The sequence below is a fragment of the Microcebus murinus genome, chromosome 1, assembly GCF_040939455.1.
Source record: "Microcebus murinus isolate Inina chromosome 1, M.murinus_Inina_mat1.0, whole genome shotgun sequence".
Classification (NCBI taxonomy): Eukaryota; Metazoa; Chordata; class Mammalia; order Primates; family Cheirogaleidae; genus Microcebus; species Microcebus murinus.
Window position 1 is genome coordinate 162,609,065 of NC_134104.1, and position 27,354 is coordinate 162,636,418.

The following is a 27,354-nucleotide window of genomic DNA, read 5'->3' on the forward strand; positions in this document are numbered from 1 at the left end:
CGCGCCCGGCGATTTGATAGTTTTTACAACTCCATTCATTGTATGTTTTCTGACTAAACTAAATGCATAGATGATGATTCTTAAATGTTGTCAAACTTATTAAACTGTCAGTTCTATTCCTTGATAGGTTCCCTATAGATATCCCTGCACATATATTGATATATCAGGTACCAATTAAGAATCTTTATAGCAGCATTATTCACAATAACTTAAAATTGGAAACAACTTAAATGACCTTCAGTAGTCAAATAAATATAGTATTCCATTTATATAAAGTTTGAAACCACTAAAATTATATTATTATATTTAGTCATGCATATTTGGGTAGTTTGCCTAGAAGAAATATAAAAAATTAAATACCATGAAAGTCAGGATAGTAATTACCTTTATGGGGGAGGAAGGGGTTTGATTGGAAAAGAGAATATATAGGGCTTTGGGTGTTGGTGGAAGGTTTTGCTTTTTGACTTGAGCTGTGGTCACACAGACATGTGCTTTGTAAAAATGTATTGACCTCTATCTTTGTGTTTTATTCTCCTTTTTGTGTGTTAAGTTTTCATAATAAATATGATTTTAAAATGTGGGAAAATGAATAATAATCTATCCTGCAAAAAAGAGTTTTAGAAAAGAAAGCCTTCTATCTTTCAGTTGTGCCATGGTAGATAGCTCTTTCAATACTTAAAGTTATCATTACATGAAAGTTCTCTTTTTGAGTCTCTGAGGAGGGTAGAGTCAGAGGCAGAGACCTCAGATCTCCCCTCTGTTGATTGCATGTGTTACACTAGTGACTTCTGGTACTCCCAAAGCATTGAGGTCTCTACACCAATTTGAGGCTCAGTAGTTAGGGGCTTTATTTTTTTAATGATATACTTTTTCTTAATCCTTTAATTACAGACTACTAGAGATCCCCCAGATTTGATAATATAACCTTAAATAATTTCAATAGTGATAACAATGGTAGCTAATTATTATTTAGCACTTACATACCAGTACTGTTCACAGCCTTTTATGTGTATTAACTTATGCAATCCTTAGTTTTTTAGGATGAGGAAACATTCAAATAGTTTTTCTAAGTTTGATCCCTTTACAGATAGATGCTCAATTCATTCATTCAACAAATATTCCACAATGGCATGAAACTAGAAATCAATAATAGGGTAAATCTTGGAAAACTCACAAATATGTGGAAATTAAACAATATTCTCCTGAATAACCAATGGGTTAAAGAAGAAATTAAAATGGAAATTTAAAAGTATCTTGAGACAAATGAAAATAGAAACATAGCATCTAAACCATGTCACTCACTGTATGCATCATCTTGGGTAAATCACTTAACCTCTCTCTGCTTTTCCTCATTTATAAGAGAGAATACATAGTAATATCTCTTACTATTGATGTTATGGGTTGAATTATGTTCTCCCAAACAAAATATACAACTCTTAGTTGTATCTAACTGTTAGTATCCCAGAATTTGACTTATATGGAAATAGTATCATTGCAGATGTAATTAAGGTAAGATGAAGTCATACTGGCACTTAATCCAGTGTGACTGGTGTTCTTATTAGCCAAGGAGAGAGACACAGAATAGTATGTGATTATAGAGGGAGAGACTGGATTTATGCTGACATAAACCAAGGAACACGTGGGCTATCAGAAGGTAGAAGGCGCAAGAAAGAATTCTTTCCTAGAGGCTTTAAGGAGACCAGGGCCCTTCTAACACTTTGATGTTGTACTTCTAGCCTCCAGAGCTGTGAGAGAATAAATTTCTGTTGTTTTAAGGCACCAAGTATGCAATAATTTGGTATTCTATTAACCACAGAAGTTAATACAGTTGATAAGAAGGTTAATGAAATAAAAATCTTAGGAAAGTGCCTGAATTACAACATTCAATAAATTTTTATTAAAAAAACAACAACAAATATTAATTAAGAATGCACTGTGCATATACCAGGCATTATTTTAGTTTTTGAGGTTATATAAGTGAACAAAACAAAGAAAGCTTTGCTTTCCTGGAGTTTATATTCTTTTAAGGAGATAAAAACTAATAAACTAATAATATGTTTAGTGATAAGTCCACTGAAGAAAAATAAAACAATATAAGGGGATAGGGAACAACAAAGTTATTTAGTATGTGACTGCACAGAGATGGGACTAAGCTGAGTGAGTTATGTGTGTATCTGGGGAAAGTTTGCAAGATGAAAACTATGTGAAAACCCAAGACTGAGATTGGAGTTTTAGAACAACTCACATTCTTTTTAAATAAAAGGCCAGGTCATAAATATTTTAGCCTTTGCAGGCTATAAGGTTTATGTTACAACTAAACTCTGCCATTGTAGGCAAAAATAGCCATGGACAATCTATAAATGCATAGACCTGGCTGTGTTCTCATAAATTCTTTGCTAAACAGGCAGCATGTTGGATTTGATCCTGTGGGGCTGTAGCTGATTAATGCCTGGGGTAGGTCATACGGACTTTCTAGATAATGGCAGGTATGTCAGATATTGTTCTAAGGATGAGAGAGTTTTGAGCAATAAATTACAATCTTCTGATGTGTGCTTATAATTTTTAAAACAGGTTGACACTTAGATCTTCAACATACTGCAGAAAGACTATAATGGCTTTCAAAGTCTGTTTTTATACTGTTTTATTATTTGCATTTGCTACATTCCTGTAACAGGCATTTGTGAATACCTATCATGTGTCAGAATCATATTGGGAATTAATTTATTAATATGATACTTCCGTATTTTCACTCGACCCTAAACTCCTAGATTTTTCTCATTTATCGTGGTAACCCATGGGAAGTTCCTAGCACTGTACCTGATGCAAAGTAAATATTTGAAGGAATTAGTATATCCCCCCAAAAAGTTCATACTATATCGGAAAAGGTAGATATTGTAGAAAATTGCAGTATACCTTTGTAGAGATATGAGTGAAGGGCTATGGAAGCTTAGAGAGGAGAGATCCCAAACATAAGTAGGAGAAAAATTCAGTTTTAGACATGGTGAGATTAAGTCTATATGGGCTATCCAGGTAAAGATGTTTGGGAAGTAGTTGGACAATAGGGTTCTGGGGCTGTTGGGCCGCAGAAATGTACAGCCCGTGTGGGGGAGAGACGACCGCTCAAAAAAAACTCAGAGTCCAGAGACTTGATGCAATAGCATGAGGTGGATTCATTTACCAGCGCACGCAGGGGCGTACAGTGAAGCTGTCGCACCAGCCCTTTTTTCCTTAGGATTTTTATAGACAGAAACCACACGCAGGTGGCTAGGGGTCACAGGGTGGGGGGAAAGTTTCATGGGCTTTGACCTTGCACAAACATGTACCAGATTAGCTAATGTCGGGAACTTCTAATCTTAGTAATTTCCAAGGACTAACGGCTGGGGAGTTACAGAGTGGCGCCAGCGAGGGGAGGGAGTAGGGTTGAGCGAGCGGAGTTTACAGAAGCAGAATGGCAGGTTAGATTTTTCTCCACAGGGCCTAAGAGAGAGCACTAGACTTGGCATCAACATTTAGAGATTATTCAAGGTAGTTAAAGCCATCAAAAAAGAATTTTTGCCGTTGACAGAAATATTTTTTTTATTTTTATTTATTTTTTTTGAGACAGAGTCTCATTCTGTTGCCCCGGCTACAGTGCCGTTACATCACCCTAGCTCACAGCAACCTCAAACTCCTGGGCTCAGGCAATCCTCCTGCCTCAGCCTCCCGAGTAGCTGGGAGGCTAGTAGGGACGGCGTTAGTAGATTTAGACGGATTTAGTAGAGACGGCGTTTCGCTCTTGCTCAGGCTGGTTTTGAACTCCTGAGCTCAAACAATCCTCCCGCCTTGGCCTCCCTGAGTGCTAGGATTACACTCATGAGCACCTGGCCCCAGAAATCTTGAAGACCAATGCATATTTAGATTATAATCGGAGGGAGAGAAAGACAATGAAAGGCTAAGTAAGAAGGAATGAGTAAGCACATAGAAGTAGGATTAAGTGGTATCCTAAAAGTCAAGTTTCAAAAGGGAGGCAGTAAACTTGATTAAGTATGGTGAATGGACTCAATAATAAAAGGTTATGAAAGGCATTAAGGTCACTAGGAAAAAGAGAATGGGAGAGAAGACTAGCAGATAATAGATGTCAACAAAATTTTGGAAGATGTATGTGAAATATATAATTGAATGGTAAGAGATTTGAGTTTCTGCTTTCTCTTCTCCAAAGGCATGTAAGAAATTAATTGGCCAACTAAAAATATATAGAAAAAATTAGCCGGGCATCGTGGTGCATGCATTGGTACTTGTAGGAAGTGAATTTCAGGAATGGAGTGGAGTAGGACAGAGGAGGGGTAGGACAGCTTGCAGGACTAATGCCTTTGGAAATGATCTAAAACTGTTACTTTGATTTTTGTTTTTAAGAAGGTAAGGACAAAGTGCCTCATATTATGAAGAGTCTATAAGAAATAAAATTAAGAGAAATGAAAATTATGAAAAGGAACCGTGGGCTTTGGCAGACAAGATTATAATTATCTTGGGGCAGTTTCAGTGGTTGAGTGGTTAGTGTAGACCGTGTTGCAGTTGCTTGAAGAGTAAAAAAATAGAAAAATTATTTCACATACTGCAAAAGAATAAATTGAAAGAGACCAATTGACATACATGATTAAATAAGGTTATACAGAATAGATATATTATCCTCAGTGAAATACAGAATATGAAAATATGACTTAAATTATTAAAATGTATCATGGTCAGGGAAGGTGGCTCACACCTGTAATCCTAGCATTTTAGGAGTCTGAGGCAGGAGGATCGCTTGAGGCCAGGAGTTCAAGACCAGTCTGAGCTACATAGTGACACCCCATCTTTACAAAAAGAAAAAGTTAGCTGGTTGTGGTGTCACATGTCTGGTCCCAGCTACTCCAGAGGCTGAGGCAGGAGGGTGGCTTGAACCCAGTTTGGTTTTTTGGAGTTTTTTTGTTTGTTTGTTTTTGGTTTTTTTATTTATTATTTTTTTAGCGTATTAGGGGGGTACAAGTGTTAATATATTGCCCATGCCCCCCTCACCCCTTAACCCAGTTTGAGGTTATAGTGAGCTATGATAATTCCACTGCACTCTAGCCTGAGCAACCCTGTTCCTTCTCTGCCCCTCCCCGTGCCAAAAAACCAAGAAGTAACATTATACATTTACAGAGGATACCTCATAAAACAAAACAAAGCAGGTTTTAAAAATTTATTTCAATAGTTCCTCTAAAATGATTCATTTTACTGAAATATGTCAGCTAGGCATCTCTACTGATTATATAAGGTAAACTACCAGTATAACATAATTTTTATTACTTCTTTATTTGAATAAAATACCTTTTCAGAATTCCTTTATTTCAGCTTGATTTAAAAAGGGTTTCTTTGTTTCTTCTGAGTACTTTATAAAAATATATAGGCTTTTTAAATATGTTGAAATCTAATGAAATTATAAAGCAGAATGTCTCCCTGTCTCCTGTTTTCTGCATTAACCTGATTGCTCTATCATAGTTTGAGTTCTGTTAGTTCCCCTTCCAGGTTCAAGTTTTTGTTCAAGCTTGGTCATAGGAGTAATGTTATCATCTTTAAATTTGGTCATGGAATGTGTCTCACTGCCCGGCTCAGGGAAATGCTCCTCAGTCTGGGCTTGGACAGTAACGCTTATTTTCCTTGGCAGAGAAGCTGATCGTTGAGGGGCATCTAACCAAAGTGGTAGAAGAAACAAAGCTTTCAAAAGGTTTGTTTTTTGGTTTTTCTATGGTTTTTGACAGCTCTTTTGGATAATGAAGGTTAGTGTAGACTTCCAAGGATATAGTATTTGAAAGTTAATATTTGGAATAGGTTTCTTTAGATATTAAATTTTGTTGCAATCTCTCTGACTTCCACTGTTATTTTCAGCTTTAATCTCAAAGTTTTCATCAAACGCTATGTAAATCTTTTCTGATACAACCTAAGTGAAGAATACTTACAGTTCTATTTGGGGGATTACTGTACCTTTAAAATCCCTTATGATATTTAATATTTTCTTAATTTTTGGCATCTCAGTTTGACTTCAACAAAAGTAATGGCTTTTGTGAATGTAGAATCTTCTTATATTTTATAATGAATAATCCAGTAATTATCCAAAGGAGTTTATTGTGTTAATTCTTTTTGTTACAATTGTCATACTTAGGGAAAAGTGAGTTTTAAAGTTCATAGTGTCCAGTCACTTTTATGCATAGGGATATTAGGCAAATAAATTTGGTAAGATATGTTCATTATCATAATAGAACTTTCATCAGACTATACCAGTATAAAATTTAAAACTAGATTCACAATCCTTTTGGTCAGTTAAAACAAGTGATAAAAAGGGTAAGATACTTAATTCTGTTTTATTAAAGGAACTGTATTCATTTGGCTTTTTAAAATATTTAAAAGGATAATGTTATTCCAAATATCTGGTGGCTTCCATTCTGAATTTTGTGCACGGCAGATGCCATATTTGGGGAAAAAATGCATAGAATATGAATCACTAATATTGTTCTGACAAACAAGCATTGAGTCTCAGAACAGTGAGCTATTTTTAGTACATATGGCAATTCATTTCTTCTTATTAAAGTGAGATGAGAACAGACTTTAAAATAGCTTCTACTTCACCACCTAAATACCTATCAGATTAGTTGGTCGAATAGCTAGCACTAGAAGTAGAAGTAGAGCGGTAGAGGGGGGAAAGTCAATGCTTCTTTAAAGAAAAGTATTTTGCTATCTTAGTGCTTCTATTTAATGCATTCTGAATTAAAATATATTTGCTTGAAATTATATATCATTATTGGAAATGTTTTGTCCAATATTATTGGTTTCCCTTTAAAAACCTAGCTATAAAATACATATTGGAAGTTTTAAAGAACATGCTTTTTGATCCAGAAATTCTACTTCTAGGTTTTTATCTTAAGGAACAAATTGGACAAGTGTACAAGGGTGTTTGTTTCAGTGTTGTTTTAAAAGCAATAAGAGGCCGGGCGTGGTGTCTCACGCCTGTAGTCCTAGCACTCTGGGAGGCCAAGGCGGGCGGATTGCTTGAGGTCAGGAGTTCGAAACCAGCCTGAGCAAGAGCGAGACCCCGTCTCTACCATAAATAGAAATTAATTGGCCAATTAATATATATAGAAAAATTAGCTGGGCATGGTGGCGCATGCCTGTAGTCCCAGCTATTTGGGAGGCTGAGGCAGCAGAATTGCTTGAGCCCAGGAGTTTGAGGTTGCTGTGAGCTAGGCTGACGCCATGGCACTCACTCTAGCCTGGGCAACAAAGCAAGACTCTGTATCAAAAAAATAAATAAATAAAAATAAAAGCAATAAGAGGAAAGCCTAAGTATCCAATGATAAAGGCATTTATTAAATAAATTATGGTAAATAAGTTTGTACCAGTGAATAGAATACATCTTTTAAGAATGATAATACAAATATAACTTTTATATGTCCAGGGATATTTCTATGAGTCAGTGTTGTACTAGCACTTTTCATAGTTAACATACAGAGATATGCAAATCCTTATAACAAACTAGATAGCTGAAATAAGTTACATTTTAAATGTTTTAAATCTGGCTATTAAGTATTTTCTTTTGGATTTGTCTAAATTGGTTTTTTTAATGCTTTCATTGGTGATGCTTTTGGTGGAATTTTATTTTTTGGATTGAAAATATCAGTTGTTAGAACAGTTACAGCTGTTACCAGTCCTTAATATTCCCTCTAGAGGTTTCACCTAATGCAAAATGTAATCATAAATTGTATATACTTTAAACCCTAACTCAATATTTAGTAATTACAAGTCTACAGTAGCTTTGGGGATAGAAGTGAAAAGAATATGAGTAGATAATTCTACCATTAACTAGCCATATGCCATCAGGCAACTTCCTTTAATTGTTTAAACCTCAGTTTTCTCATTTGTAAAATGGGATAGCCAAGATCTAACTTGTAGAGTTGTTGTGGGAATTTAATGAAATAACTGCTTATAAAGTAAGAGACACTATTCTCATGTCCAACAAATGTTAATTTTTCCCTGTCCTGATCCTTAATCTTGCTTTCTTTCCAAGTAATGGTTCCAGTGGTATAGGAAATTGTCTATGGCTGGTATATTTGTTTTGTCCATCCATAGTTATGTATACACAAAGATACAATGAAATAGTCACCTTGTGTTACAGGCTTCCCAATTTGGGAACAGTTGGAATATTGATGTTGGTAGCTCTTCTTCTATTTCCTTCTATATTACTGTTGAAATGTATCTTAATGATTAAGTACTGCAGAGAAAATCAGTAATAGTTTTTTAATACTGGAAAGTTAGGAGCTGCTTCATAACTGAAGAATAGGTGTTTTGGAAAGAAGTAAACACTTTACCATTTGTTGGGTCCTGTGTTTCATTCTTGCCTCCTTATACCAGCTGTAGTATCAGGGTACAATGATGGATCATGACTTGACTTGCTAAAAACTTGCCTTCTTGTTCAAAGTAGGCGTGTGCCTTTAATCAACCTTTTATTTATTTTTTGAGCCTCTACTATGTACTAGTCACTGTCCTATGTATGCACAGGGAATATAGGAGTCAGTTAATGAGACATACAAAAATCCCAGCTCTCATAAAGTTTACACTGTAGTGAGAATTTGATGGAAAATTTGGCCCTACCTGTACGACAGTTTTTACCTTCCTAGCTAATACTCTAAATATAGAATAAAAGTTCCTTCTAAGCTAGAAGAACACTTCTGAAAATACATTCTTGCTTTACTTCAATAACTTGATCATAAAATTGCTCTATAAAATCAGTATAGAGTCATTTTCCTGTTTTCCTTTTTGTTCTTCTAGAGTGGTTTCATTTCTATCCATATATAGAAATTAGATGTATTAGCCTGTTGTATTTGTGGTTATAACTTTGTCATCAAAACTAGACCATTCAGGCCGGGCGTGGTGGCTCACGCCTGTAATCCTAGCTTTCTGGGAGGCCGAGGTGGGCAGATTGCTCAAGGTCAGGAGTTCGAAGCCAGCCTGAGCCAGAGTGAGACCCCGTCTCTACTATAAATAGAAAGGAATTAATTGGCCAACTCATATATATATATATATATATATATATAGAGAGAGAGAGAGAGAGAGAGAGAGAGAGAGAGACAGATAGAAAAAATTAGCCGGGCCTGGTGGCGCATGCCTGTAGTCCCAGCTACTCAGGAAGCTGAGGCAGAAGGATTGCTTGAGCCCAGGAGGTTGAGGTTGCTGTGAGCTCCGCTGACGCCACGGCACTCACTCTAGCCTGGGCAACAAAAGCGAGACTCTGTCTCAAAAAACAAACAAACAAAAAAAACTAGACCATTCAGAAATGTCTGATGATATAGCACATTATGAATGCAGCAGAGGTCACAGATTTGCCAGATTGCCCTGGGCCTCCATGGTTAGTGACTTCACTTCTAATCTAAGCTCCCTATCTCTTAGCAGTTGGCCTTTGACTACATATATGGCAGTGAGAAAAAAAGCAAAGATTTCTTGCAATTCATCACTCATTTCACAAGTTAAACCACAAATGCTAGGGATGTTCTTATATGGAATAGCTTTTTTTTTTTTGAGACAGAGTATCACTCTGTTCCCAGGGCTAAAGTGCTGTGGTGTCGGACTAGCTCACAGCAACCTCAAACTCCTGGGCTCAAGCGATCCTCCTGCCTCAGCCTCCCGAGTAGCTGGGACTACAGGCATGCGCCACTATGCCCAGCTAATTTTTTCTATGTCGTTTTAGTTGGCCAATTAATTTCTTTCTATTTTTAGTAGAGACGGGGTCTCACTCTTGCTCAGGCTGGTTTCAAACTCCTGACCTTGAGCGATCTGCCCACCTTGGCCTCCCAGAGTGCTAGAATTATAGGCGCGAGCCACCGTGCCCAGCCTGAAATAGCTTTAACAGCTTATATTTTAATATTGTATTAAATATTTTGATGTTTAAGATGTTTCTGATTTCTTTCAAAATGGAAAATATCTTAGTTGATTATAAAACAATATATACTCACTACAAAATTTTCCAACAATGTATGACTATGTCAAGTTGGAAAGTAAATTTCTACCATGTGCCCACTTCCAAAAATAACTATTGATGTAACTGTTGTTGATCCTTCCAGACCTTGAATAAATAAATATATGCAATTAAAAATCCATAGCTAAGCCAGCACGGTTGCTCAAGCCTGTAATCCTAGCACTCTGGGAGGCCGAAGTAGGAGGATCATTTGAGCTTAGGAGTTCTAGACCAGCCTTAGCAAGAGCGAGACTCTGTCTCTGCTAAAAAAAATAGAAAGAAATTAGCTGGACAATTAAAAATATATAGAAAAAATTAACTGGGCATGGTGCAACATGCCTGTAATCTCAGCTACTTGGGAGGGTGAGGCAGAAGGATTGCTTGAGGCCAGGAATTTGATGCTGCTGTGAGCTAGGCTGACAGCACGGCACTCTAGCCCGGGCAACAGAGTGGGACTCTGTCTCCAAAAAAATAAAGAAGAAGAAACTGGTATGACTGAACACCAAGCTCCTGTGGGAATTAATGCAGGGACCAAATTATGGCTAAATTCTGCCATGTAGAGTTTGTCTGAGGCCTTACAGAGAATGGGGAAATGCTGTAGGATTGTGGTTCAGAGAAATGACCTATGTAAATGCTATCCTAACGACAGCATTACCGGTGAGGATCTGGGACGTAATTAATCGCCAGTCATCTTTAATGATCTGTTGGGCCCATAATTAGGATTTTTTTAGAGCAATTAGTTGAAAAGTAGGCCTAAGATATCTGCATTGGACCAGGCACAAGACCTCTTGCGAATAATTTCAAAACTTTTTTTTTTAAAGTTTTTTCTCTATGTGTTTTAGGTATAATTATATTATCCTTAGAAATGATTTCCTTATTTTAAATGACACTTTTATAACAAACTGTGATTTTTTAAAAAGAGTTTCATTATATGAGTGTAAATATTACTAAGACAGCCTTTTAGCTAGTGTTTTTATGTAATAGAACCTTTTCTTTTCATCATCTTTATACAATGTTTACATTGTCCTGGGAATTTTACTATATTTGTTGTAGTTCTCTGAATACTTTAGCAGAGCTTGCTTCCTTTTTGTTTCCAGTTGGCAAGTGAATAGCCTTGAACAAAAGCCCCACACAGCAGACACAGCCCACATTATAATTTAAAGAGCTACATGTAATAACCCCATTCCATTTTAGACAAGGGTAGTCACGAAGTAAGAAATTCAGTGACTTTAGTTAGTTTTAAAAGTTCTTTGCATATCAGTAGATTTTGAGCATTCATAACCTAAAGCAGTTTTATCGACATAAGATATTTAATTGTAACGAGATTTTACTTTTATTTTTTTCTTGGTAGAAAATCAGGCAAGAGCAAAGGAATCTGATTTATCAGATACTCTGAGTCCCAGCAAGGAAAAAAGCAGTGACGACACTACAGGTGAGTTTTAACCTAATGTTTGCAAATCTGCAGATGTTATTAGCAGTTTTAGGTATATAGATTAATGGGGTAGAGATTTCAAAGTTATGCTTGGGGAAAAAGCAGTGCTTCAATTCATCAAGTCATTCCCTTGAATCTTTTTTTTTTTTTTTTTGAGACAGAGTCTCGCTTTGTTGCCCAGGCTAGAGTGAGTGCCATGGCATCAGCCCAGCTCACAGCAACCTCAAACTCCTGGGCTCAAGTGATCCTCCTGCCTCAGCCTCCCGAGTAGCTGGGACAACAGGCATATGCCACCATGCCCGGCTAATTTTTTCTCTATATATTAGTTGGCCAATTAATTTCTTTCTATTTATAGTAGAGATGGGGTCTCGCTCTTGCTCAGGCTGGTTTCAAACTCCTGACCTGGAGCAATCCACCCGCCTTGGCCTCCCAGAGTGCTAGGATTACAGGCCTGAGCCCCTGTGCCTGGCCCACTCCCTTAAATCTTAGATATTTTGTTAAAACTACTTTCAACTCTCCAAATATAATAGCTATATAAATTCCAATTACTTATTTTGATAATAATAGCTTACTGATAGATCTAAGTACTATCTGTAATTATCTTTTCTCTCTCTCTCTGTAGACGCCCAAATGGATGACCAAGACCTAAATGAACCTCTTGCTAAAGTGTCCCTATTAAAAGGTATTTTAACATGTTTTTAAGACATTTTAAATCAGAGCATCAGATCACCCTTTACCACAAAATCTGTTTCATGTATTCTGTGTAATTTTTAGTTAAGAGATGAAAATAGGCTCTGTAATTGGTATTGGTGCCCAGTGCTTCAAATGAAAATGCTTAAATTGTAGAATAATTTGGATCAATCAAGATTATGCGGGACAAAGGGGTAAGTGGTAGAATGTGAAATATAGCTATGTTTTTTTGTTTACCCTTGAACTCATTAGCACTTCTAACATAATTAGAATAAGGTAAAAATCTTAACTTTCTTGAAAGAATCATGTGTTTACTCTGTTATCATATAGTAGCAGTTGTAAATTTCCTCATTTTCTGATTTTTCCTTATCCTCCAGTGTATATCCCCAAGTTCTTAGGATATTCTTCTAGATATTTTGGACTAGGAAATTTTAACTAGGGCTAAGATAAGCAATGCATGTAATGAACTCTTAGTTGTCTCACCTCTAAATAAGAAGTACATTTATTCCTTGATATTTATTGAATGGGTAGGAAATAAATCAGCATTTATAAAACTTTTTAAAATAAAATACCTTCAGGTGGCTTTAATAAATCTGTGATTGTCAGCATTTAATTTCTTTATATTGCCTTATTGTACACAAGAAAAGTTAACATATACTATCACTTCAGCCCAGTGGGTTAAACATGTAGGTAATGGTGTACTAACACCAGGCAGCTCTCTGGGATCAGAGCAACAGTAAGTCTATAGAAGTTTCTCCTTGTAGAAGTGTTGTTATGGGTGGACTATTAAGGGATCTTCCAGTCCAGACCCTGAACTTTCAGATTATGTAAAGAAGAAGGCCTTAGTTTTACCCTGCATTACCCTGCTGCTGGCCTAAATATACAGTGACGGGGATGTGGAGAGATTACCTAGATTCTCTTAGAGTTCTTTAGTCTACACATCTTGGCCTTCTCTTTTCTTCCCTGTGGACACTGAAGATCATTACATGGCTCTTTGAACCACCTTTGATTGACTTCCATGACCAGGGGAATTCCTGAGGATTATTGGCCTGGGCAGCCAATTGCCAATTTGTCCTTAAGTATGAGCATAGTTTCCAGCACTATTACTGATCTGTACTCTTCTTAGGTGACCTTTGATGTTGATAAGGCATGCTTTATGTCATAATAATATACAGAAATACCATCTTACCAAAAATGCAATACCATTATTGTATGAAATGTTGTTACTGATAACTGATACTGAAAAAAATGTCTGAACCTATGGGCCTTTATGGGAACATGGAGAAACACGAAGGGAAGTAAATGTGTAATGTGAACACCCCTCATATAAAAGTAACCCTTCTTACAGTCTTTTGTACAGAAATCCTCCAGAAATCTTTTCAGCAGCCAAGGTCAGATTGATTTATAAGTAGCATTTATGATCGTGTTAATTGTATTCAGCTATTAGTGCTATTGTGATATTATTTGTCAGTCTGTTTTAGTTTTTTGAGACAGAGTCTTGCTTTGTCACCCTGGCTAGAGTGCAGTGGCATGATCATAGCTCACTGTACCTCAAATTCCTGGGCTTAAGTGGTCCTTCTGCCTCAGCATCCCAAGTGACAGGGACTTCAAGCGTGGCCCACCATGTCAGTCTATTTAAGATTTGATTTTTATCCCATTGCCTACCACCGTGCCAGGTATTCATTAAAACCCAGATATTTGATGAAGGAATGAATAACATACTTCTTGCCTTAAAGAGCATTAGGAAAGTAACATACTTTAGCCATGAAACTAAGAGTCAAAGAACTCTGGGTTCAATCCCAGCTTCACCATTTATTCACAATATGTCCGTCTGTGCTTCAGGTTTTTTTCATTTATTAGATTGGAGAAAACCAGCTTCATAAGATTATTATGAAGATTAAATGAAACAATGCATGTGAACCACTTACCATGGTGTTAGGAACTTAGCATGTTAGTTACCATAGTGAAGACAACTAATATTCATGATGGTGATTGATAAAAGCAGTCCCAGGCCAGGTGCAGTGGCTCACATCTATAATCCTAGGACTTTGGGAAGCTGAGGTGGGAGGATCCCTTGGGGCCAGGAGTTCAAGACCAGCCTGGGAAACACAGCAAGACCTCATGGCTATAAAAAATTAAAAAATTCGCTGGGTGTGGTGGTACGCCTGTAGTCCTAGCTACTCTGAAGGCTGAGGCAGGGGAATCCCTTGAGCCTAGGAGTTGGAGGTTGCAGTGAGCTATGATCACGATATTGTACTCCAGCCTGGGTGATAAAGGTGAGACCCTGTCTCCAAAAACCAAAACTAAAAAAGATAAAAACAAAAGCAGACTCATCTCTCATCAGTTGAAGAACTCTGAGTAACTTCATGAATTGAATAAGATTGTGGGGTTTTCAAATATTTCCTACTATATCTTTTAGGAAAAAGCAATTGTTGTGGATGGATCTTTTCCAATTAATAATGTGTGTGTTTGTTGCTTTTCCGGATGTCAGGAAAAAAGTTTTTAATCCATGAGTACTACAGGAAGGCTAAACAGTATCTATAGAATTACCCACAGTATAGCCTGGGGAATCAGACTAAAGGAAGAGAGAATGAAAGAGGAAGATGTGGGACAGAAAGAGACCAGAAAATATAAGATGTGGAAGGGGACAGGTGTGCAGATGCTGTTGGTAATTGCTTCAGGTGCTATTGATGAAGATGGGTTAGAGTTTCCCTAACCTTCCTTTCAGTTAAGATGACAAAACCCCCTAAAACTTTCCTTGCATTTCTGTTTGATAGCCAACTTTTGTTAATTAAGTAGTTATCTTTGTCAATACCTAGTGAAATATTTTGTCGTTTGATTTTTTAATTTTGATTTTTAAAATTTATGTTATTCTCGGGCATGGGGGGGACGGCGTTTAATTTTTAAAATAGACTGTTAAGTCAGTCAATTATTGGATGTAATGAAAAATTACTCTTGGCCAGGCGTAGTGACTCATGCCTGTAATCCTAGCATTATGGGATCCCAGGTGGGCAGATCATTTGAGCTCAAGAGTTCGAGACCAGCCTGAGTAAGAGCGAGACCCCCATCTCTACTAAAAATAGAAAAAAATTAGCTGGACAACTAAAAATATATATATTAAAAAATATATACCAACTCCATTGTACTAAAATACAAAAAAAAAAAAAAGCCGGGCATTGTGGCACGTGCCTATAGTCCCAGCTACTTGGGAAGCTGAGACAGGAGGATCGCTTGAGCCCAGGAGTTTGAGGTTGCTGTGAGCCAGGCTGATGCCACTTCACTCTAGCCCCGGCAACAGAGCAAGCCTCTGTCTCAAAAAAAAAAGGAAAGAAAAGAAAAGAAAAATCACTCAGTTAGAATCAGGCATTTTTATTTGTTTATTTATTTATTTATTTTGAGACAGAGTCTCACTCTGTTGCCCGAGCTACAGTGCCATGGCATCAGCCTGGCTCACAGCAACCTCAAAATCCTAGGCTCAAGCCATCCTCCTGCCTCAGCCTCCCAAGTAGCTGGGACTACAGGCATGTGCCACCATGCCCGGCTAATTTTTTCTATATATTTTTAGCTGTCCAGCTAATTTCTCTCTATGTTTTTAGTAGAAAGAGGATCTCGCTCTTGCTCAGGCTGGTCTTGAACTTCTGAGCTCAAACAATCCACCTGTTTCTGCCTCCCAGAGTGCTAGGATTATAGGCATGAGCTACCACTCATGCCTGTTTTTTTTTTTTAGGTGTATTTTAGAAGTCCGAAAAATAATCACCATAGCACTAAATGGTGATTATTGTTCTTTTGTAAGAGTTTTATGAATTCTTATAAATGATGTGTTCACTGACATTTATTAGAAACTTATTTGGTTTATGCTTGATTATGTGAGGTTATGCTTTGATAATCTGTATAATTAGGTTCAGTGGGCTGTAGAATTTTCTCTTAAAGGAAAAGTGTAAATTATTAGACCACAGTGTTCGCCTTTAGAGCTGTAGAAAGGAGCAACATTTAAGTAGCCTCTTTATGTTTCTCATTGAAACTCTTAGCCTGACCATTATTTTTCAATTTTATTCTTTCCCTTTTAAAAAAGCAGCCAATCTGGCCGGGCGCTGTGGCTCACGCCTGTAATCCTAGCTCTTGGGAGGCCGAGGCGGGCGGATTGCTCAAGGTCAGGAGTTCAAAACCAGCCTGAGCAAGAGCAAGACCCCGTCTCTACTATAAATAGAAAGAAATTAATTGGCCAACTGATATATATATAAAAAATTAGCCGGGCATGGTGGCACATGCCTGTAGTCCCAGCTACTCGGGAGGCTGAGGCAGGAGGATCGCTTGAGCCCAGGAGTTTGAGGTTGCTGTGAGCTAGGCTAACGCCACGGCACTCACTCTAGCCTGGACAACAAAGCGAGACTCTGTCTCAAAAAAAAAAAAAAAAAAAAGCAGCCAATCTTTATTTAGAATTATGTGCTACTTCTCACAATAGTCAGCTAGGATTAGAAAAATAATCTAAAATTAACACTCATCATGAGATACAAACAAAATGATGATAGCGATAGTGCCTTTTTCCTGATATATTAATTATATTTCAGTCTGTGCCATTTTTAAAAGAAAATAAGGAGTAGATGAATAAGGAGTTCCTGTATGCTTAAAACCAACCATCTCCCAGAGAAAAGTTTTTAAAAGTTGGAATTCAGTCCAAATAGTATCTAATGTACTTTTGCTCTATTTAGGGAACTGTGCCAGGAATTCTAGTGATTTCCAAGGCTGATCACACTGTTCTTGGGAGTTGAGGAGTTTCTAGTCAGATTGGTAACATGAGAGTGTACTGTAAATCTTGAAAACTTCATCTTTCCCTGATGCCTCAAAATCCCCACAAATAGGCTTTGAACACTCTGCCCAGGCAACTAGGTGCACCAGTGTGATAAGACTGGTCCTCCCCACCAGTTCCTCTTCTTGCCCTCTGCTGACTGTGACCTAGTGATGTTCAGTGAAAATCCTTCATGCCTTTTGCTTGTGTAATCCCACCTTATCTCCAGTAAAGGCTTTGCCTACTGGTCCTTGGGTGAGCCAGCCCCCTGGGAGCTCCTCACACATGGCCCCCTGCCTGGTGTGCCACGAGTCTAGGACCTGTAAGTATAATAAATCCTTTAATTTCATATGCCTCTGCAAGTGTCATTTTCACAGCTGTGTTTGAGTGATCCTTTTATACCCCACAAGGGAAGCTAATCCTCTCTCTCACTTACAAACAGAGATAGATAATAAGGTGATTCCTGGTGGTTGTTGCTATCAGCAGTCAAAGAAAGGAGAATGTCTAGGCTTTTTGTTTGTTTTGAAGGATGAAAAAGAAAGGTATTTTGAGCTTCATGGAAGAAGAATCATTTGAGTGACCCTATAAGTATGTCACACCATATATGACATATTCACTGACAAAAAACTGAACCTGAATTAGGTCAAGATCCTAGATTCACCTGCCAATTTGCAGGACATACAAAAGAAACAAAGACATAGTCTAAATAATGTGATGGGGACACCACCAGCAAAATCCAGAATGGGGAAAATTCTATAGTACATACATCTCAGTTTCTTCAGGAAGCAAATTACAAGAGGACAAAAAGGAAAGAGGATGGGGGACCCTATAAATTAAAAGAGATTAGGCGGGGCGTGGTGGCTCACGCCTGTAATCCTAGCACACTGGGAGGCCGAGGCATGTGGATCATTTGAGCTCAGGAGCTCCAGACCAGCCTGAGCAAGAGCGAGACCCCATCTCTGTTTTTTAACAACAACAACAACAAAAAAAAGATTAAAAAGAAAAAAATAAAAGATTTCAGAGATGTGTCAACTAAATACAATTCGTGAACCTTGTTTGGATCTTCGTTCAAATAATTCACCTGTAGGCCGGGCGCAGTGGCTCACGCCTGTAATCCTAGCACTCTGGGAGGCCGAGGCGGGCGGATTGCTCGAGGTCAGGAGTTCGAAACCAGCCTGAGCAAGAGTGAGACCCCGTCTCTACTAAAAATAGAAAGAAATTAATTGGCCAACTAATATATACAGAATAAATGAGCCGGGCATGGTGGTGCATGCCTGTAGTCCCAGCTACTTGGGAGGCTGAGGCAGAAGGATCGCTTGAGCCCAGGAGTTTGAGGTTGCTGTGAGCTAGGCTGATGCCACGGCACTCACTCTAGGCTGGGCAACACAGTGAGACTCTGTCTCAAAAAAATTATAATAATAATAATTCACCTGTAAAAGAAATTTGAGACAATGGGAAATCTAATGTTGACTAGATACTTGATATTTAGAAATTGCTCATTTTTTTCAGTATAATAATATTATAGTTATTTTATTTTTAGTACTTTTAGAGGTTTTCCATGTATATAATTTATATTTTACACTTTTATATATATGTATATATAAACATTTTTAGGCCAGGCATGGTGGCTCATGCCTATAATCCTAGCACTCTGGGAAGCTGAAGCAGGAGGATCACTTGAGCTCAGGAGTTCCAGACAGCCTCAGCAAGGGTGAGACCCCATCTCTACTAAAAATACAAAGAAATTAGCCAGACAACTAAAAATAGAAAAGAAAAAAAAGTTAGTTGGGCGTGATGGCGCATGCCTGTAGTCCCAGCTACTCAGGAGGCTGAGGCAGGAGGATCGCTTGAGTCCAGGAGTTTAAGGTTGCTGTGAGCTAGGCTGATGCCACACCACTCTAGCCCAAGCAAGAGAGCAAGATTCTGTCTCAAAAACAAAAAACAAGAAAACATTTTTAAATGGGTAGGATTACAAGAAGAATAGATCAAGATACTTTCTCAGGCAAAGGAATTATTAAAAACTACAAGGTGATGATATGGATTGACTTGTGTAATTAAAGTTTGCTCACATAACTATTTGAGTGTGTTATAAGTTGAAGTGGTTGTTATAGTTCAATGGCTCCTGAGCACAGAAATAACATGATCAGATCTGTATTTGGGAAAGTTTATTGAATGAACTAGAGTAGGTAGAAGTTACAAGTAAGGCAATCAGGAGACTTAGGTAAACATTGAAAGTCTAACATAGGATGATTGCTGTGGAATTTTTTTTTTTTTTTTTGAGACAGAGTCTCACTCTGTTGCCTGGACTAGAGTTCCGTGACATCACCCTAGCTCACGGCAACCTCTAACTTCTGGATACAAGCAGTCCTCTGCCTCAGCCTCCTGAGTAGCTGGGACTACAGGCATGTGCCACCATGCCCAGCTAATTTTTTCTGTATGTATTTTTAGTTGGTCAGTTAATTAGTGTTTTTTTTTTCAGATAGAGTCTCACTTTGTTGCCCAGGCTAGAGTGAGTGCCGTGGCGTCAGCCTAGCTCACAACAACCTCAAACTTCTGGGCTCAAACAATACTTACTGCCTCAGCCTCCCGAGTAGCTGGGACTACAGGCATGCGCCACCAGGCCCGGCTAATTTTTTCTATATATATTAGTTGACCAATTAATTTCTTTCTATTTTTAGTAGAGACGGAGTCTCGCTCTTGCTCAGGCTAGTTTCGGACTCCTGACCTTGAGGGATCCTCTCTCCTGGGCCTCCCAGAGTGCTAGTGTTACAGGTGAGAGCCACCACGCCCACCCGGCCTGCTGTGGAAATTTAAAAGAACAATATCTAATTTGGGGCTCTATTCTTATCTTTCATCTCTCCCTTGGTAATCTCATCTAGAATTCATAGGCATGAGAAATTCATAGGCCTAAATAAGGGAGAAAAGTAGAAGTCAGATATAATTCCAGCAGTTGACCCTGAGTGACTGAAAAGAGGATGGTATAATTCATTAACAGAAATCTTTATTTCTGGAAGAAAAGGTGTCCCGATGTGGACAGTGTTGGTTTTAGTTTGGCACATGCTAAAATGGAAGGATGACCGTAGGTTCTGCTTTGCCTGGAGCCTTTTATGCCTATTATCCCAGCATAATTATTAAAAGTGCTTTGTTTCACATTCAAAGATGTCCTGGTTTTCTATGATCACACTAGGACCTGGAGATGCAGCTGGAAGTATAGAACACAAACTAGGACCAAAAAGTCATTTGCATTTATTTCTGAGATATATATTGACCTGGTAGATACATAGATACGATACATAAGAAAGCTGCAGTCTTAGGAGAAAAGAGATATACTGATTGTGCAATACGTGTTTTAATAGATGTGGTGGGGCCTTTGGAGAGCACAACTAACTTCCCTGCCAGAGGCAGGATAGGTGGAGCAGTGGTCAGGATGGGATTCCCAAAGGAGTTGATTAAAAATAAGTAAAACGAGAAAGGAAGCCATGCATTTCTTAAAAATAATACTTTTCCAAACAGGAATAATGGCTAAAGTGGCAATAATACCCGCCAGGAGGAAAGCGTACAAGAGTGCGGGAGCAGCGGCCGTGTGGGGCAAATGTGGCGAAAGACTTGGCCAGACTGAAGGCGGCAGTCAGGTGTGGGAATTCTCTGCATAGGGGTGGTTGGTGTGTGAGTGGGGTGGGGGGTGGCTAAAGAAAGAAAGGAACAACGGGAGGACAAAGGAGCCAACAAAAGATTCCCTCTCAATAAGAAGGAAGCTGGCTAGTCAGAAGGAGTGGCAAAGGGGTGAGAATCAATAATAAGAGGCCACTGCCAAGGTTAAACTTTCAGCCAGGCTGCCGCCTGAGGCTGTCTCACGGAGCTGCACATATCTATGAGGAAAAAATGGTCTTTCTCCATAGTGAAGGTTGTTCTTATCAAGCAAGCCTGCAATGACCAGACCTTCTAAGAAAGGAGAAGTGATGGTAGTATAAAGAAGATGTACCCACCTGGCCAGCTGCCTCAGCCAGATCACTTCTATCAGTTAATGAAGTGACTTACGGTGGCTAGATCAGCCTTCAACAAGCATACACAAAATAGAACTTAGTAAAATAAAACACTTTAAGTGGCCCTTTACCAAGTGGTTTAATGTGTCTCAACCACATTTAGAACAAAAGTTAGAGTTTAAGTTGGATCTCCAGTCACTCTTCAGAAGATATTTGGTAACACCAGATTTAATTTAGGGTACCATGTAGGTATTCTGTGGTCCAGGGCTGATTAATTTAGTGGGTTGATGTATAGTGTGAATTTACAGGATTTAGCCTTTAGTCTAAGAAAAGCTGGCTCGTGACTCAGACTATGCAACAGACAGTTATAAAGATATGCCATTCGTGTTGGGGGAAAGCACGTTCTGATAACCTTTCCTCCTCATCATAACTCCTAAGTAACATTTCTCTCCATTTGACTTGTGGGTTTAAATAAAATGAATTTGGCTCAGTAAGGCTTTCATTTACTTTCATCTAAACACTTTTTCGGGCTGGGCGCGGTGGCTCACATCTATAATCCTAGCACTCTGGGAGGCTGAGGTGGGAGGATTGCTCAAGGTCAGGAGTTCCAAACCAGCCTGAGCAAGAGTGAGACCCTGTCTCTAATATAAATAGAAAGAAATTAATTGGCCAGCTAATATATATAGAAAAAATTAGCCAGGCATGGCGTCGCATGCCTGTAGTCCCAGCTGCTCGGGAGGCTGAGGCAGGAGGATCCCTTGAGCCCAGGAGTTTGAGGTTGCTGTGAGCTAGGCTGACTCCACGGCACTCACTCTAGCCTGGGCAACAAAGTGAGACTCTGTCTCAAAAAAAAAAAAAAGGCACTTTTTCGCCAGTGCTCATCATAAGAATTTTCCCAAGATTGTCAAGTAGATTAATACAAAACTCCCTTTCTAGAACAAAAATGAATCACCATAAGGGTGGACCCAAGCCACAATAAACTAAAAATGCAATTTCCTATACAACCATATGAAATGAACGAGCCCTGATCAACCTTGTCACAAAAAGAATTGCTTATTAGTTTTTGGTAAAAAATTGGCACTTGGTTTTCTAGGAGGATCTGCACACTAACTGCTTGATTAGTTTGAATATAGTCAAACTATCATGTTTGTGTTTATCATATTAAACTTAATTTGTAAAGATTTTTGCTATCTCTGCTTCTATGATCAAACACTGTATAGAGTTTATATGTTTACATTATATGATATAAGGTATCTTATTTGTTCTAATTAAAATACCAATCTCTTTCATTATATAGTACAAAGAACTAGTTTGCAAATACTATTTAATATTAATAGATCCCTTTGTTGACACAACTCATTATTGCCTAGATTAAGTTTCATCTCTTGAAACATAATTACTTAGCATAATACCTATTTCATTTTTATTTAGTTTGAAAAGCAAATATTAGTTTTGTTTCACAACATCACTGATCAAGAAAAGTATCCTGCTGCGGACAAGAATTATCTGCTTTAATAGACATTAGAAGGCCAGGCGCGGTGGCTCACGCCTGTAATCCTAGCACTCTGGGAGGCCGAGGCGGGCGGATTGCTCGAGGTCAGGAGTTCGAAACCAGCCTGAGCAAGAGCGAGACCCCGTCTCTACTATAAATAGAAAGAAATTAATTGGCCAACTAATACATATATAGAAAAAATTAGCCGGGCATGGTGGCACATGCCTGTAGTCCCAGCTACTTGGGAGGCTGATGCAGGAGGATTGCTTGAGCCCAGGAGTTTGAGGTTGCTGTGAGCTAGGCTGACGCCACAGCACTCATTCTAGCCTGAGCAACAAAGTGAGACTCTGTCTCAAAAAAAAAAAAAAAAAAATAGACATTAGAGATGAATTACAAGTTGTGTTCAGTGGGCTCACATCCGTAATCCCAGCACTTTGGGAGGCTAAAGTGAGAGGATTGCTTGAGGACAGGAGTTTGTCCTTGGCAACATAGCAAGACCCTTGTCTTTACAAAAAAGAAAAGAGAAAAGAAAATTAGCCAGGTTTGGTGGCAGGTACCTGTAGTCCCACCTACTCAGGAGGCTGAGGTGGGAGGATTGCTTGAGCCCAGGAGCTTGAGATTGCACTGAGCTGTGATCCTGCCACTGCATTCCAGCCTGGGTGACAAAAAAAGACCCTGTCTCTTAAAAAAAAAAAAAAAAAGTGCACTAGAAGAATATGGCTTACATGATATGTTTATTTCAGGCAATGTTCAGTAGCAGAAAGTTTTAATATAATGATGAACAATGTGATTGGAGAGGAAGGAGGTTGGGGGAGGGGACATATTTGAGACACAATGCTTGATTTAATTAATTTCAATAAAACCACTTAAGTTGCATCATTTAAAAATTCAGCAAATTTTTTTTGTTATATGTGTGGTATTGGGAAAATGGTGATGAGAAAGGGTATAACAGAGCTTTTAGCCTAGTTTTTATTTTGTATACCGTAATGGGTGTAATCATGCTAAAACCTTTTTCAGTTTCTATTTCCAGTTAAGTTCCAAGTGAAATTTTGCTTACATAATCTCTCCATGAGTAAAATATATAATTTAATAAATGTAAATATATGTTTTTAAGTGCCATTACCATGAATTACTAATATATGTGTTAATATTTAACCGTATTTGTATTCTTTCTCTAGGATAAAATGACTAAAATACTTATTATAATTTGCTTCTAAGTTTTATTTAATTCATTTGTTCTGTGTTGTTTAACTGTGTGTGTCTAAACATGAAAGCAATTTTGCCAGTTGATTATAGAGATTATAGTGTGATACTAACTCTTGCTTTTAAAATAAAAATGTTTTTGTCAGATGACTTGGAGGGTGCACAGTCAGAAATTGAGGCAAAACAAGAAATTCAGCATCTCCGCAAGGAATTGATCGAAGCCCAGGAGCTAGCTAGAGCAAGTAAACAAAAGTGCTTTGAACTTCAAGGTGAGATCAAGATTACTTTGACTCCTTAGGGGAATGTGTGGAAGCAGCATGATATAATTGGATGGCCCCAGACTTGGAGACCAGAGACATGATATCGTTCCAGATCCACAAATTTATTAAATATGTGATCTTGGGACATTCACTTGACCTCCCTAAACTTATATTTTAGAGCAGTAAAATGAAGAGAGATACAATTAGTCTTCTTTCCCATTATTGATGTGAAGACCAAGTAAGATCTCTACCAATGAAAGATCTTTATAGTTAATTACATTTTAAGTACAAGAAAAAGAAAAAAACATAAATTTCTAAGTTTCCTGTGCTTTTATAGTATATTCATCAGCAATGTGAGGAACCAGGCAAGATTATGGTATAGAATCTTCTAATGTCCTGGGTACTTGGTTTTCTAGTAGCTCACTTATCTGTAGTGTCCTAAGCCAGTAGAGTCGGTGCTATTCCTTAAAGCTTACATTTCTTTATCATTCACAGTAACTAACCTGATTGTAGTCAGTTAGCATTTTAGAGAGTCTTAAAATGAGGAGAAAGTGAATGGCTCATGTTCTCTAAGATGGCCTTCCTGACAATTAGGAAGATTCACATCCCAGGAGGGAACTGGGGACTTCCTGTTACTACTTCTTTCCTTTCCTCCTTTTTGAAGAAATTAGAATTGGTATTCATTTAATTTGAACTTTTTGGAGAGTCCAGGCTAATATATTTAATTACAATGGGAAAATTTTTAGTAAGCAGTCAGCAGTTATTTAGTTCAGTGCTTACTGTGTGCTCAACAGTAAATATTAGGATTTTAAGTCTGTTTTTAAAAATTTAAGCCCAAAATGCTGATTAGCAATTATCAAGAATGCTTCTTATGTGAAGAATAGCAGATACCATCTTAGCAATACAAGGAACAGAAAACTCTACTACTCGATTAAATAGATTTATGACTTACTACTGTTCCTAAAATCTTTAAACTAACTACTCATACTAATAATACTTACTGCCTAACTTTTGTTTCTTTCAGTAGGCGTTAGGAGAGAACTACTGAGAAATTTCCAGCTGCTCAATTCTGAATACTCTCATTAACTCACAAAATTATTAATAGATATACTGTGTTTTCACTTTTAGCTCTTTTGGAAGAAGAAAGAAAAGCCTATCGAAATCAAGTTGAGGAGTCCACTAAACAAATACAGGTTCTTCAAGGTATGGAGAACCAAGGCTATTTGAGATTGTTATTGTTTGTTTTTAGTGATCCAAAAGGAATGGAAAGTAAAAATGCACAGGGTCCCCATTTTTCATGGCTTTGGTTCTTCCTAAAACCTTACATTATAACTGGCTTCTTGGTGGAGCTTTATTTCCTTAAGAAGATAAAAGGGAAGAATCTCCAGTATTCCAGTATTAGATACTTAGAGTGGAAAGAGCAGGGTTCAAGATTTCGATTTGGTAATCACTCTCTGAGTTATCTTGTGAGTTACTACAGAGAGGGCCTTTAGATAGGAAATTTATATGAGCTGCTCTGTGCTCAGCACTTATAGCTTGCTGATATCTAATGCTGAAAACACATTTGCGCTGCAGTAAAAATTATATACCACATGATATAGAATAATGGTCTCTGTATCACCTTCATTGGTGAGAGCTGCTCTTCATATCCACCATTTTGCTTTTTTTTTTTTTTTTTGGTCTGGGCTATTGCAAGATCATTACAGAAATGACCAGAAAAACCCTTGCCTATAAAGTGTTTACTTCAAGCTGGAGCTTCTGGTACTGTGAATCTATATTTGTGAGATACCCCAGAAGAGGTCTTTCTTTCCCATGCCATTATAAAATTCCTAAAGCAAAATTAATTTGCCTTCATTGTCAAAGAAAGAACCAATGTTACTTAGAGGTAGGGTGGGAAGGAATTATAAATAGACATGTAATCACAGTTCAGAAGAGAAGGGAACTCATTATGTAAGGCTTATGATACTTGCCCAAAAATATTCCAGAGAAAAACTAGTCTTTGGGGGCTTCTTTTCTTATGTTGTGGGTGGGACATTTGAATTATTAAAAATTTAGTATTCTGTTATGGTCAAATTAGAATTTCTAGTATAGATCATATGTGTTCTTAAATTGAAAACTCTTTAAATTCTTATTGTAGTTTAATCCACTATCCATTAGTTTATATAAATATGACTTGAATCTGTATTTCCATCCTGTACTGTTTATGGGCAATTTTCCCTAAAGGCTCTGACACTCATAGTGCTGCCTTTTGTCTTAAAGCTGTCTTCTCTAGGCATCATTGAGTGCCCCCTAGTGCCAGCGTATATATTTCAGGACATTACCAACAAGTCTGTGGTCATCTTATCGCTAGCCATTGTGCCATTTCAGATTTTGACCCTCTTACCTCTCAATCCTTCCGACAGACTTAAAGGGTACTTTCTTAAATGTTTATTTATGCGACAATCTCCCCCTCTCTGAGCCCTAAATCCTCTTATAATTAATTAATTATTCTCCATTGGAACTTTTTCTATCTGTAATATCTTTGTGTTATGGTAAGCAGGGCTAGTATTCTAGTTCTGCACCAGCTATGATTTCATATTGTTTTCGATTTGGGTCATGAGAGCACAAGACCAGATCTTTTAAAAATACATATACCTCTTCAATTAGGCAGTATTTGTTGATTTTATCAAGTCATTAATCCATCCAATGATTCTTCAGTGTTTACTCTGTCAGGTATTAGGGAAAGAATAGTCAGCAAAACTAAAGCCCTGCACACATGAGGTGTACAGTCTGGTGGAAAAGATAGGCCGGGCTCAGGGGCTCACACCTGTAATCCTAGCACTCTGGGACGGCGAGGCGGGGGGATTGCTCGAGGTCAGGAGTTCGAAACCAGCCTGAGCAAGAGCAAGACCCAGTCTCTGCTAAAAATAGAAAGAAATTAATTGGCCAACTAATATATATACAAAAAAATTAGCCGGGCATGGTGGCGCATGCCTGTAGTCCCAGCTACTTGGGAGGCTGAGGCAGAAGGATTGCTTGAGCCCAGAACTTTGAGGTTCCTGTGAGCTAGTCTGACACCATGGCACACAGAGTGAGACTCTGTCTCCAAAAAAAAATAATACTAATAAAGCAGAGTAAAGGGCTAGAGAGTGCTTAGAGGACTGTTTTTTTAGATAAATTATTAGAGGCCTCTTTAAGGAATTGACATTTAAACAGAAAAATGAATCAAGAACATCAAATGTTTAATGTTTTCCATTTTACCAAGCAATTCTACATGTAAGTTTTACCCTAGGGGCCGGGCGCTGTGGCTCACGCCTGTAATCCTAGCTCTTGGGAGGCCGAGGCGGGTGGATTGCTCAAGGTCAGGAGTTCAAAACCAGCCTGAGCAAGAGCGAGACCCCGTCTCTACTATAAATAGAAAGAAATTAATTGGCCAACTGATATATATATAAAAAATTAGCCGGGCATGGTAGCGCATGCCTGTAGTCCCAGCTACTCGGGAGGCTGAGGCAGAAGGATCGCTCGA

General features: G+C 38.1%; 1 protein-coding gene and 1 long non-coding RNA gene across 33 annotated transcripts in view; both read left to right on the forward strand.

The window, feature by feature from the left end:
• The window catches only part of SLMAP (sarcolemma associated protein), a 178,536-nt gene that overhangs the window by 124,780 nt on the left and 26,402 nt on the right, over positions 1–27,354 (forward strand). For 18 of the 32 annotated variants that reach the window (XM_076008880.1, XM_076008870.1, XM_076008891.1 and 15 more), the window contains 5 exons: positions 5,666–5,725; positions 11,355–11,435; positions 12,058–12,117; positions 23,736–23,858; positions 24,978–25,052. In XM_076008880.1, coding sequence (XP_075864995.1) covers positions 5,666–5,725; positions 11,355–11,435; positions 12,058–12,117; positions 23,736–23,858; positions 24,978–25,052 — 399 coding nt within the window. The remainder of the gene's footprint in view (positions 1–5,665; positions 5,726–11,354; positions 11,436–12,057; positions 12,118–23,735; positions 23,859–24,977; positions 25,053–27,354) is intronic. The other 14 variants (XM_076008919.1, XM_076008915.1, XM_076008922.1 and 11 more) reach the window with 2 other exon arrangements.
• Positions 12,124–22,919, forward strand: LOC142874306 (uncharacterized). The gene is made up of 2 exons (XR_012922132.1): positions 12,124–19,683; positions 20,425–22,919. It is a non-coding gene; the product is annotated as an uncharacterized LOC142874306 (long non-coding RNA).